Source organism: Vipera berus, assembly GCF_964194415.1.
Source record: "Vipera berus genome assembly, chromosome: 5".
Taxonomy (NCBI): Eukaryota; Metazoa; Chordata; class Lepidosauria; order Squamata; family Viperidae; genus Vipera; species Vipera berus.
In genome coordinates, this window is record NC_138207.1 from 49,533,432 (window position 1) to 49,547,338 (window position 13,907).

Consider the following 13,907-nt stretch of genomic DNA (forward strand, 5'->3'; position numbering starts at 1 on the left):
GTTGTCCTCTACATGTCAGTCCAACTGACCTTAAGAGTCACATAAACTTTTTATGTGGTCCTAAAGCATTTTTTCAATACTATGATCACACCAATTTTTTTATATAAATTCCAATTTACCATTTTGCCATGCAATCATATCTTGCCTAATCTGTTTAATTTTCTACAGCTGTTTATTACTTGATCAATACTCATCTTTCTCTTACATGAACTCCATTTGATGTTGTTCATAATTTTTGAATCCTTATTTTTAGTACGCTTGTTCTAGTGCAGACATGTCAAACACAAGGCCCGGGGGCCGGATGCGGCCCGCGAAGTGGTTTCATGCGGCCCGCGAAGCCATCCTGGAAACAGTGAGGGAACGGCCCCCACTGCCTTGGCCCTGTCCCAGAGACCCTCCTTCTGCCAGAGACCCTCAGATCTGTGCCACTCCTGCCCAGGCCCCCATAGGCAGCCTTGATGCGAATGATGTAGAGCTGGCTATGCTCACCCAGTAGGCCATACGCACTTTAGCCACACTCACCCAGTAGGCCACACCCACCCTGGCCTCCTGAGGGCAACCGCAATGCTGATGCGGCCCTCAGTGAAATTGAGTTTGACACCCCTGTTCTAGTGCTTGTAATCTTCTGCTGCAAATGCTAAAACTTATGTTTCTTGATGGAGCCAATCTGAAGCCATTGTCAAATTTTGCTATATTGAACATGAAGAGATTTATATTTTCACTAGTTGTTATAGCTATCCAGTTTTGTATACTACCTTTGATTCTGTCACAAACTGTTTTCCTTGGAAATATTTATTAATATGTTCTCTTTGCTTGTTTTATATAATTATTTAGACCTTTCATTTTATCTCTGTCAACAAAAGCCTACCATAGCAGCTTATAGGGACAGATCAAGTATATTTTCACTATTTTGAAACTAATTATTTTACCTATTCAGAGTAGGTTTGGGTTTTTGCCTGCTTGGGTATGAAAAACATTTGTTTTTAAAATCTTTAAATAATTATAATTTCTTTCATTGTCAGTGTATTGATGTTAGCACTATTCCAGCAATTCCATTTTGATATCATCCCTAAACATAATTTTTTTTTATTTAAAAGGAGTATGTTTCTTTAGACGATTTTATATATTATTTCAAGTCATTCACATAGCTTGGATAATTAGTTTGATGATATTTTGTTCAAAACAATCATGTTAAAAAATAATGGAAACAAAGAGTGACTTCAAAAAACTCCTCTTCTGATATTGACTCTATCAAGTTCTCCTTTGCCCTCATCATTATTGTGCTCTATTTTTTCCACTATATTAAACACTTTTTTATTATAATTTTCTAATTACAAAAAAATTAAAGATTTTAAATTGAACTATGAAGTTAAATGCTTTTTGAAACCAATCCAGTTTATTTTATGCCATTTACAGTTTTTAAAAAATCATTTTTATCAGTCAAAAACTGGTCTTTTGTATCTCAGAATTTTAGAAATTCTCTTTATGCTTTACAGGGCAAAATGAATTTGAAATGAAGAGTTTGGAGATGTTATTGGCAACAATACATTGTGGTGGTTATTATTAGTAGTACTTCCTGCTACAAGTATTACCAGTTCAGCATTTCCTTTTGCAGTTTTAACTTTTTTTAACTAAGTTTTATGATAAATACACACACAGCTGACATAAGCTATATTGCTACAAAAAGCTGACTCACAGCAAACCTTGTTTTAGATGATTCAGATAGTTCAAATAAGGTTTGGGCTTGAAGTCAAATATATAACTACTAAACAGCTGAAGTTTACCCATCATCAAGTCTGGTTTCCAAAGATTCATTTCCTTTGGAAAAATGGATCCAAAATTGAACATGAATTCTGAAACATTTACTTTGTTTATTTAACAAAAGACAAGCTAGGCAGAAAAAGACTAAAGGATAAAAGGATGAAATGTCTTCCATCAGAGAAACACTGGCTCAAAATTGGAAAGTAGTGAAGTGGAAGCAACAGTTCATTAAGAAAAACTGATGCTCACCTCAAATTTGTCCACAAGTAAATTTCTTCACACACCACAAACTAACCAAGAAATAAATATACCTTACAGATTGGATTATATTTGTTCAGCAAATCTAGCCATTTCCTCTACAATGATACTTCCTGTTGAAAAAAATAATAATGCTGGAGGCAAGTGGCTGCAAGTGGCTACCATACAAAAGCCTATCCACCAACCTCAGGGCAGTTTCTAATTCACAGATAAAATTGAAATGATTATTTCTAGTTCTCCATCTTAATTACTTTCTATGTAACAGAAAAGCTGAAGCAAGGAAACGTATCCACTTGTTTAATTTGTGGCACTGTATCAGTTATGGAACATCACTATAGGATCTGAGTATGTGTGGAAAAACTGGAAGAAAAGGCATGCTGTTTAGTAGATGATCTAATTAAGGTTCCTAAGCAAAATGCAATAGCTCAAATTCTGTTTTCCAAACCGCAAAATAATTCTTAAAGACATTTTCCTCTCAGTCAGCAATCTTTTCACTCTACTCATTCCTTTCTTCAAATCACCTCATTTAGGCCAAGATTCTGTGTCTAAGAATTGTTCTTCAGTGATGACCTAATATTAATGTTTTAGAACATTTATGACCATAATAGATATTCCTCTAAGCTTGCATCCTTTTAACAAATACATCTCTCCAAATGGCATTAAATCAATACTTCAGGCTTCAAATACATGCAGTAACTATCGTCTTTCTTTTTTAAATGACTGTGCTACAACCAAGGATAACAAATTTCATGACTATAAAAGACTTTAGGTTTTTTTTTAACACCTACTATTTTCTGAAAAGTATAAAGCAAAAGCATTATATGCAAGAAGTTTATTATTGTATTGCTCTAACCCAGGGATGTCAAACTTCTCAAAGGCAGGACTTCCTCTTATGAATAACAACAATGCTTCTAATGAAAAAACTGAATTGGAGGTAGTAACTCCTGATCTCCTAGAACAGGGGTGTCGAACTGCCGGGCCCCGGGCTGGACACGTCACATGGATGCCACGCCCACCCCATTGCCAGCAATGGCAAAACTGTCCCGATACATTGTGTGACATCACGTGATGTCGCGAGTTTGATATGTCTGTCTTAGAATCTCTCTAGGGAAGCAAGGAAGGTCAAGGAGACTATAGATCATAGTAAAGATGATTAGTCAATAAAAAGCCTGACCATAACATACCTATCTCTTGCCCTTCTCATAACTGTAAGATTGCCACATTCCTCTTGAGAATGTTTCCAAAATTGTTTTCTCATTTAGAAGAACTCATAATGTAATTTTTAACCATTTTTTAAAAAAATAGAAAAAATGTAGGTATATCTTTCTGCATGAAGCTAGAATATACAAACCTTTGAATAAATACAGAAAAAGATTCTCAACATTCCCAGGTTTTGCTACAGATTAGACTACCAGAACAATTGTTTGTAAAAACACAAGTGCCTCTAATGACATTGACTCCTATGTTGATATGTTGATATGCAGGTAACATTATACTGCCCTCTATCTTCACTGCAAACAGACTTCTTTCTGCTGTGAGAAAACAAGGCCCTATCAAAGCTTATGCAGCTGCCAGCCATTCTTAGCAGTGTCTGATAGCAAGAGAAGCAGCAGCAACCAGCATGTGCATCCTTCAAGGGACCACATCCCAGAAAAATGTTCACCTCGACTCTGCTGCCTGTTGACCATCCCTCCCAGTGTCCATCGCCGGTCCAAGCGCCTCAGGTGAGCCTTGCGTCTCTTAGAAACTATTTTGGAAAAATGGATGAAAGCATAAAAAAGGAAAAAAAACTTAAAATGTGATGGATGGAGAACACAAACTGAACAAAAAAACAATGATCATTGCATAGCTTCACCTTGCATTAACAAGAATGTGATGTGATAAATAATGTAATGAGATTACTTTACCACATGTCATTAAGCATGACTATAGCATTTGACTGCCTGCTGGTTTCCACATTGACTTTGTTTGTGTGAAGCCAAAAGAGAAAGTCACAAATTGCAATCATGTGACTCTGGGTTGCTGCAACAACCATAATTAGTACAAGATCTTGTTGCAACTACCACTGTTGTTAGTAGCACTGTTACATGTCTGAAAGATTGCTGAATGAATGGTCATTAAATGAGGACCTCCTGTAATTATAAGAGGCTGCATGTTTTGTTTTGTTTTTGTTTCTTGGAAGCAAAATCAGCCTTTAAAACAATGAACATCCAAATCAGTTCTTTATTTAGGTTTCAGACTTTTTGAAAAAGATTTTCTTTAAAACCTAGTAAATTGGAAGTAAGGTCCAGGAAACAGGTAACATCATGGAGGTGTGAGCAGGACAAGGAAGGAACACCTCTGATCTATCCCCAAAACAGATAATTAAAATATTTTAGGCAATTATGAGAGAATAGTGTAAGTAATCTGAGAAAGACATGAACTGAGCCAAAGCTTGGAAGAATTAGCATACACAATTTCTATCCTGAGACCAATTTTCTGATTCTTTAACAATGACATTTAGAGAGATTCAAGGCATTTATATGTGCTGTCTGATATAACAATTTTATCTGTTCAATATGCAGACTGATTTGTGTACAAAAAGAAAGAATTCTTTGTGACATACTGTAATAGTTAAAATAGCTGAACACAGAGGACATTTCACTGTTGCTTTTTTCAGAAAGTAACACGTTTCTTGCATTTATAACCAAATATTTTCAAGTTCAATGTACAAAGAGAAAGAAATAAATCTACCAGTTTTAGTCTTGCTTCTCTATTTGATCAGTTTCCAGCCATTGTTTCTTGTCCTGCCCTCTGGTTCTTTGGAGAATAATTTGACCACCTCTTCTTTGTGGAAGCCCCTGAAATACTGGAATACTGCTATCATGTCACCCTATTTCTTCTTTTCTTTAGACTAGCCAAACCCAAGTCCTGCAGATGTTCTTCTTATATTTTAGTCTCCAGGCCTTTGATCATCTTAGTTGCTCTTCTCTGTACTTTTTCCAAAGTCTCAACATCTTTTTTGTAGTATGGTGACCAAAATTGGTTGCAGTATTCCAGGTGTGGTCTCACCAGGGTTTTATAAAGCGGTACTAATACTTTGCGTGTTCTTGATTCAATACCTCTGTTTATATAAGTCATTAATGAAGATATTGAAGAGTACTGGGCCTAAGACGGAGCCTTGTAGTACCCCACTGCTTACTTCTCTCCATGTGGATGTAGTACCATTGAGGACTACTCATTGAGTATGGTTTGTCAGCCAGCTACAAATCCATCTGATGGTGATGTTGTCTATTCCACCTATTTTTAATTCACCAAGCAGTAGATTGTGGTCTATTTTGTAAAATGCCTTATTAAAATCAAAGTATACTATGTCCACAGCATTTTGCTGGTCTACTGATTTAGTCACTTTATCAAAGAATGAAATAAGATTGCTTTGGCATGATTTGTTTCTGGCTACCAGTTATAACTTTGTTTCCTTCTAGTTGTTCGCAGATCTGTTTTTTTTATTATCTTTTCTAGGATCTTCCCAGGTATTGATGTTAGACTGACTGGTCTCTAGTTTCCCTTTCTTGAAGATGGGAAACACATCAGCCAGTTTCCAAACCTCAGGTGCTTCTCCAGGTGTTTTGAAACATATGGTGCAATGGTTCTGAGATAGCATCTGCCAGCTCCTTCAGAAAACTGGAATGTAATCTGTCTAGTCCTGGTGATTTATATTCGTCAAGGTCAGAAAGGTGTTCTCTTACCATTTTCTTGCTTATTTTAATTTTTGTTTCTAGTTTGTCTTTTGCAGTGGTTTTTTTTTTGTATGTTGGGCTGTAGTTTCCTTTTGTGTGAAGACTGATGCAAAGAATGAGTTAAGCAGCCCTGCTTTCTGTAAGCTTGCATTAAATATGTAAGCTTGCATTAACAGCCCCAGTTAAATTTGATTATGTTTATAATTTTTATTATTATTATTTGTATCCTGCCTTTTTATTTTTACCAACACACCTCCCTCCTCCTATTATCCCCACAATAGTAGCCCTGTGAGGAGGGCTGAGTTGAGAGAGAGCAATAGGCCCTACCTTGCTTTTATGGCAAGGTAGGACTTGAACTGGTGCCTTAACTGGGCCAAGCTGGCTCTTTGTAGATTACCCATCTAAAACTGATTCCTCCCTAGTCTACTAATCAAACATTATTTTGCCATATCATTGTCTATCATCCATCTGAATCTTTCTACTTGTATAGATTTTTTTCTTCAACTGGCCAAAGGCCATCATCTGTGCTCTGCTCTCCAAAAGGCAAATGCTGATGGATTACAGAAAATTTGCTCTCTGCTCTCCACAACATTTGCAATTCTATTTAAACTGGGTTAAAACTGATGCTACAATATGGAGTATTAGCTACCTCTGCTCCATTATTTTGCTGTGGTAATATGTTCTGGTTTTTTATTTCTAGGCATAGTTCAGTGGAATATAATCAGGCTGTCACTGCACTGGGATCCTCAACAAAACTTAATGATAAGTGTCCTCTGTGCACAGTTACTCAGGGTTTAAATGATGAACAACTTATATAGGAATGCAATAATGAGAAAAATATATGCTGAAATGGAGCAAATACATGGGAATAGGTGGATTCAGTTAGCACTATCCAAAGGAGGTTAGCTAAAAGCACTTTTTGGAGAATGGGTATTTGCCAGATTTTATAGCATACTGTAATCAGACAAATATGCTTGTGAAATAGAACAAAAGTATTGTATCTGCATACAATTAAGCATTTATTTCATTTTTAAAATATTTTAAAATTGAGAGTTTTATAGACATGACACATAGACTTTCCCAACTATAAGAAATTAAAGGGAAAATTGGAATAAGAAGTTATTGGATCCTAAATCTCTTGCCAATTAATAGGAATATATTACCAATATAAACCACTGTTATAATTATTCCAGGTAATTGCTAGACATTTTGCATTGCTATTATCATACAGAATTAACAATTATGTTGAATACTTTTATTACACTTTCTATATTTTTCTGTATAATTCAAAAAATGAATATTTCTTATATTCCCCATGGGCCTTATTCTTGTAATCAAGAAGCTCTGGATCACAGTAATAAATTTTTACACTTCCTTGCTTCTCCATTTTTAGCTACACTATATTTGAATGCAGATAAGTGCCTGAAAGTGAATCAGGTTCTCTTACCTTCTCCTCTTTTGGACATGTTAATTTCAGAATCATCTCTAATTCCACTTTGGGATTCCAAGTAAGTTGCAGGGACCCAGCCTTGCTCTTCCGAAGTACTTACAAACCACCAACCTGTAAGGATACAGCAAGATTGTTGCTATAGACAAGCAAGTTCTTAAAAACTCTCATTGTGGGATAAAATTAATACTATAATAGAGAAATATATAGAAGCCAAATAGCTGTCATAGAACCTACTGCAAACTGTTTTTGTGTACTTCACTTTTAAGGATCTACGGAGAGAGTAAAAAAAAAAGTGTGGGTGATGTTTGTTCTTCTCCAGAAGTAACTCTGGAAGTCTTCCTGAGATTCCTTGCTGGCATATGCAGAATTGGAGAACTTGTGTTTGAGATCAACTGTTAATCTGGAATTCAAATACTTAATAGACATATGAGGAGGAGAAGGGAATCTGGAAAGTGACAGCTTGCCTTTAGTTATGTAACAAATTTATAATTGAATATTTTCTACAGCTCACAATCTGCAGTTGAAAAGGAGTGAATAAGTTGCCAAGAATGAAAATAGAGGATCCATACCTAATTTTCCCATATTAAGTTATGTGCTTGTTAGGTAATCAGTTTAGCCCAAATTAATTATATATGTGAATGTTTAAATATTGTTGAAGTCCTTGAAAGTATTTAGGTTCAAGTACATAAATAAAATGGAGATGTAGGTGCTCCATACTGCTGCTATTTTGATATTCTGTATTTCATGGAATTCAGAACCACCAGGAGACTGAATTCTAGTCCTACATTAGGCACAAAACCAGCTGGGTGACTTTGGGCTTGTCGCAATCTCTCAGCCCTAGGAAGGAGGCAATGGCACTTCTGAAAATCTTGCAAAGAAAATTGCAGCCACTCAGTTGCCAGGAGTCAAGACTGATTCAAAGACATACATGCACACACAAAAAACAAATTTTGTGGAATTAGATATTTTTCCATTCCTAAAAACAGATGCTAATTCTCTAAAATGAAATAATATTTATCCAGGAAATGGATTTCTGCTTTAGCTGACTAAAATCCATTCAAATGCAATTTATAATCCTTTTTACTCTCCAGTGTTAAAAGCAATCTTTAACTCTTGGCAGGTTCTTTCTGCTTCATTCACCATTAAATATAAAGAAAAATGGTATTATTGAGAAGTAAAACATATCATTTGATTACTTCATTTTATATATACATTGATCAGTAATTTGTGCAGTGGGAATCAAACTATATTACAGTTAATCAATTGAGAGATGAGGAATAATATGTCCTTCTGACCAGGGGGGCCTTCGCCCAGGTTCGCCTGGTGCGCCAGTTGCGGCCCTATCTAGACCGGGATGCTTTATGTACAGTCACTCACGCGCTCGTGACCTCTCGTATGGACTACTGCAACGCTCTCTACATGGGGCTGCCCTTGAGGACCACTTGGAGGCTCCAACTGGTACAGAATGCAGCTGCGAGAGTTGTGTTGGGAGTCTCCCGATACTCCCATGTTACACCTCTGCTCCGTGAGCTGCATTGGTTACCAGTTGTCTTCCGGGTGAGATTCAAGGTACTGGTAATGGTGTTTAAGGCCCTACATGGCATGGGTCCGGAGTACCTTAGGGAGCACCTGCTGCCGGCATCATCTTCCCTCCGCCCTGTGCGCTCCCACAGAGAGGGCCTCCTCAGGGTGCCACCGATCAGAGAATGTCGATTGGTGGCCCCCAGGGGGAGGTCCTTCTCTGTGGGCGCCCCGGAGCTATGGAATCGGTTGCTGGTTGAGCTCCGGATGGCGCCCGACCTTCGCTCCTTCCGTCGCGATCTGAAGACACTCTTATTTGAACAAGCCGGCCTGGCCTGAAGGGGGATGGGTTGGGTTTTTATGGTCATTTTAATATCTGTATTTACTGTTTTTAGTTGGGCATATGTTTAATTTTCTTTTAACTTTTGTATTTTTGTATTTTTATATATTTGCCCTGTTCACCGCCCTGAGTCCTTCGGGAGAAGGACGGTATACAAATAAAATTATTATTATTATTATTCTGTTTTAGCATTGCATTCTTTCACAAACACATGTCCCTTAAAACTGATTTAGGGGGCAAGACCATTCAACTCCAAATTAAGTTGTAGAAATGAATATGAAGATCTGTTGTTTATTATCTGATTTATCTTCCTCCTTTTCATCTAGGAATAGAAACAATTTGGCCATAGATGAAGAGGAGCAGTTGAGACACAGCTGGAAAACAAGGCCTGGATAATTTTGAGGAATATCTCATGTATCTTCTTTCATTGAAGGAAGTGGTCTCTGTTATGTATTGAGCTTTTGGGAAGACCTTATCAAGTGTACGCTGGAATGCTAACGGTTCTCCAGCAACACAGATGGGACTTTCCAGTCCGGGCTGCAGTCAACTTGGCGGGAATGATGGGTTCAATCTGATTGGTTGTCCAGACTATGTGAAACTATATAGACTGCATGGATACCCCTAACCCTCAGTACAGTTATAGTTATGAATAAAGCAATTATTCTTCTGTACTCATCTGCCTGGCATCTTTCCTGCTCATCTGAACCCGAAACATAACAGTCTCTATAATAAATGCTTGGTGTGAGGAAAAGAAACGGTTGTGGGGAGAAACAGCAACACTTATTCAAAAACATTTGCATATAGTCAGAAGCAAACTATTATTTAACTTAATAATTTTGCCTGTAGATTCACTACCTGACTGATTTTTGGCAAATACTGAGCTTTAGCATTCCTTCACTATGCAACTTAGAGAATAGTTTCCATCTGGTATAAATGAAATACAGAGCATAAGAGTGCACGACTTTAAATTTACAATAATTTGCTGCCTCTGTCTGATTATCAGCACTTTAAATACCCTTTTTCTGCTTGCAACACATTTGAGTCTGGATTGTTTTGGCTCTACACTGTATCCTATGTCCCACTGCTACACTGAGTGACTCTACCTTCGCTCCCATTTATGAACTCCACTTGTTTTTTTTACCAGTTAGGCCAACACATTTGAGTCTGGATTGTTTTGGCTCTACACTGTATCCTATGTCCCACTGCTACACTGAGTGACTCTACCTTTGCTTATAAACTCCACTTTTCTTTTCTTTTTTTTAATAGTTAGGCCAGGGGTCAGCAACCTGAAACAGTGAAAGAGCCACTCGGAACCGGTTCCCTCACAAAAGGAAAAACTGGGAGCCGCAAAAAATGTGTGCGCATGCACATACATGCGCGCATGCGCAGAACAGGGTTTGACTGAAGAGTGGAGCCAAGGCGAGATATGCACCTACCCTGCATATTTGAATTGATTGGTTGATCTTTTTTACTCCTACTTTTTTTTGGGGGGGACTGCACATGGCAGAGGACTGGGAGCCGCAGGAGATGGCTGAAAGAGCCGCATGCGGCTCCGGAGCCGCGGGTTGCAGACCTGTGAGTTAGGCCAATACTATGGTTTCCGATTCCATCTCTCAGGCTTTCAGTATCTCTCCTCTCCCTAGAGATCAGCAAAATATTGCTAAGCACATTGATTTGTGCTTTAAATTGTAAGCCGCCCTGAGTCTTCAGAGAAGGGCGGGATATAAATGGGATTAAAAAAAATAAACTTTTTGTTATGAGCAAGATAACTATTTGTATAAAGGTCCATCAACTAATGTCGAAATAACACCAAGGCTCCTTGCCACTGCAGGTAAGGAAGTCATAGTTGAAATAGCAGGAGTAACAAAAAACAGATAGTGGTCTCTTAAATCTAAGGGAAGCTTTGCACTCTGATACTAACTACCTCCAACCATTTTGAGGGGAACTGGATATATGGAGTCTAGAAAAACCTGTCTTAGAGCTTAGCCAGACTGATTTTTGAAACTATTTCTAATATCCCTGGCCATTATAAAAACACTGAAATAATGCATGTAGATATCTGACCTTGTGTCTCCTTGCTCCTTCATTATTTTTCCGTTGTTGCCATACTTTTTAAAATCATAAGCATTGTTACTGATTTCTCTTTGTATTAGTCAAATGTACAACACCGACCCCATTTTATCCTGCTACCCATATCATTTGCAGTCTACCCTTACCCTTATCACCTGCAGGCTAATTTTTTGTTCTTAAGTCCTCAGATCTACAATTGTGAGAATGTACGTGCTTCAATATTCAGCACTCTAATGTATGACATTATTAAATTCAATTTCATACTTCTCAATTGTTTCAAAAAGAATAAAAGCAAACAGTACAAATTATACCATAAACACTTCCCCAAGAAGCAAAGTTTTCCCAAACGTAATTTGTACTGTTTTTCTCAGTTGGAGAATTTAAATTTAATTAGATTGTTACACAGTAGGGGAGAGATTCTCTCAATATGATATTTAGCCTTGGCAGCTGTCTATACAAAATAATACTAGAAAGATAATTGACACAGCCATTTCATTTCAAAACAGTTTCACACAGATAGTTTGCTGCTCAAAATGAGTATTTGTTTTAGTGATACGAAAGGACAAGAGGCACAGTGATTTAAACATACAGTTGTAATTATAGCACAGAAGTAAATAGACCAGAAGCTGATGTACATCTGATCCTACTTAGATGGAAATGGTCCTATGAATTGTTTTTTCATAAGCAAATGTTGGATGACAGTTTGCACTATAGTTAGCACTGAAAACCCATAATAGCAGCAGGCTCTGTGCAATTTTGCTTTACTCCAACAACTTCTTCTGTTATGAGGCTACTCTTTGAATGTCTGCTTCTTGACATGACAATTGGACAGTGGGTCTTGGACTCACTCAGCCATACAACTGCAGATCCAAACTTGCTAACAGACATGTCAGTATTACTAAAATTTTCCTCATTCAAATTAGAATGATGTTGAAAAGAAGAAATCATCACAAGAGGTTGATTAATAGAAAGCATAATTGGGATTTGGAAAAACCTTAGGATCAGTTATCTTAGAACTGCATCAAGTAGTTAGTTGGCCCATATAAATCAATGCAGAAAGAACTAATTACATCAGTATAATGACAACATCTACCCGCAATTTTAAAAAGCAGCACATAATTAAATGGATTAATGCTAAAATGGGGAACATGATGGAACTATTTTTCCAAACACAGTACTGTTAGCTATTACAACTTCAGGAAGTATATTGAAGTTAGATTTCTTATCAATGTTAAATATTGGACAACCTATATGTACCATACCTACAGTACTAAAATAGTTTGGATAGTCTGATTTTATAAATAGCCAATTAAATATTCACATACTGCAAAATATAAGAAGCTTTTTTTTTAAAGTGCAGAACTAATGTCTGGGATATGTTGGGAAGCACTGGTGTGTGCAACCGATTAAAGACAAAATCAGCTGAAGCTAAATTCAAAACTAAATGCTGAAGAGAGGGACAAATAATGTGAACTTCATGGTGACAATTTTGTAAACCATTCAACATAAGCAAACTCATGGGAACCAGATTAATCTTATGCATTCAAGAGAGCACAAAAATCCAGCCTGAATGGATATATACTGCAAACATCTGCCTTGCACATTGACTTCCAATTGCCCCAATAAATACATGTAGGCATCACATTTGCTTTGTTCAGGTTAAACAAAAGGCACTGCTTTGAAGCTCTGAAATGCTTGCATCATTTTTAACACTCTGAAATAAGCTGCTTCCAACTGATAACTTTAAGACCAGAATTTAGGTTTCTTGATAATCATGTTGAAATCTAAGTACTACCTCAAAACCTTCTACAAATTATACATGCATCTCTGTTCTGAAGTTTTTTTTCCTTTTGCCTAGTAATGTGAGATCTGTGGTCTTTCAGTCATTACTAAAAGCCATAGTTCTCCTCACCAATGGCATGCTGGCTGAGGCTGCTATGGAGTTCAGCAAGACTTTGATACTTTTATTTTTCCTATCCCTGAAGTACTAAAGAACAATTAGGGGCATACATAAAAAGAAGTGTTGTTTAAATTACAGCTTTTCATATTCTCATATACCACAAATTCTTATTGCCTATGCCTGATTGGAACCATATGCTACAATTAGCTACATACCACACAGTAGTTATGCTTGGACTATTCTGCTTGCCTACAACATTGCAACTCCCTTAGAGAAATAGTTCTTAATAAATAAATATCAGGTCAACTGCCTGGACTCTCATCTTTCCCAAATTGTCTAGCCATTTAAGCAAAATTGCCTAACTAAGAAGCAAGGACCTAATTTTTGAGAAACCAATATATTTTGTAGGCTATTTGTTCTTTCTCTCTCATTCTTTCTCCACCCTTTACATCTCTATGCAGGACCTGAACAAAAAACAAAACAAACCTGCAGGGGATTGTATAATTTTTTTCTGCATGTGGTCAATTAACTATGGGGCTCATTCTTGCTTCTATGCTGATAACAGCCACTGAAGAAAAATGGCATTAATTCTCCAAAATTAGGTTAAGAACATATTTCTGCTATCATTATAATACAGGTTCGCATTCCAAATCTACACACATTCAAAATCAAATGGTAAAGTCATTCTTGGCTTCACAAATTGCTTAGCTAGTTTAGTAGCCTTCTACAGCTGTTCAGTCATTACATTATATAAGAGTTTGGTGGGGGAAAACAATCCCTCTTAAAACACAGTGATAGACAATCTGTTCTTAACAATGTAAAAATAAAGTCCATCTGTTGAGCCTTGCCCAAGAGACAGTTCTTCCATTCCAAGTTCACCTTTCTTAA

General features: G+C 37.0%; 1 protein-coding gene across 1 annotated transcript in view; it reads right to left on the reverse strand.

The window, feature by feature from the left end:
- The window catches only part of SH3PXD2A (SH3 and PX domains 2A), a gene marked incomplete at its 3' end in the record, with an annotated part of 103,535 nt that overhangs the window by 18,780 nt on the left and 70,848 nt on the right, over positions 1–13,907 (reverse strand). Inside the window, exons 3-4 of the mRNA XM_081330056.1 lie at positions 7,186–7,299; positions 3,683–3,766 (exon numbers count right to left, since the gene is read on the reverse strand). Of these exons, the coding sequence (XP_081186182.1) occupies positions 3,683–3,766; positions 7,186–7,299 (198 nt within the window). The remainder of the gene's footprint in view (positions 1–3,682; positions 3,767–7,185; positions 7,300–13,907) is intronic.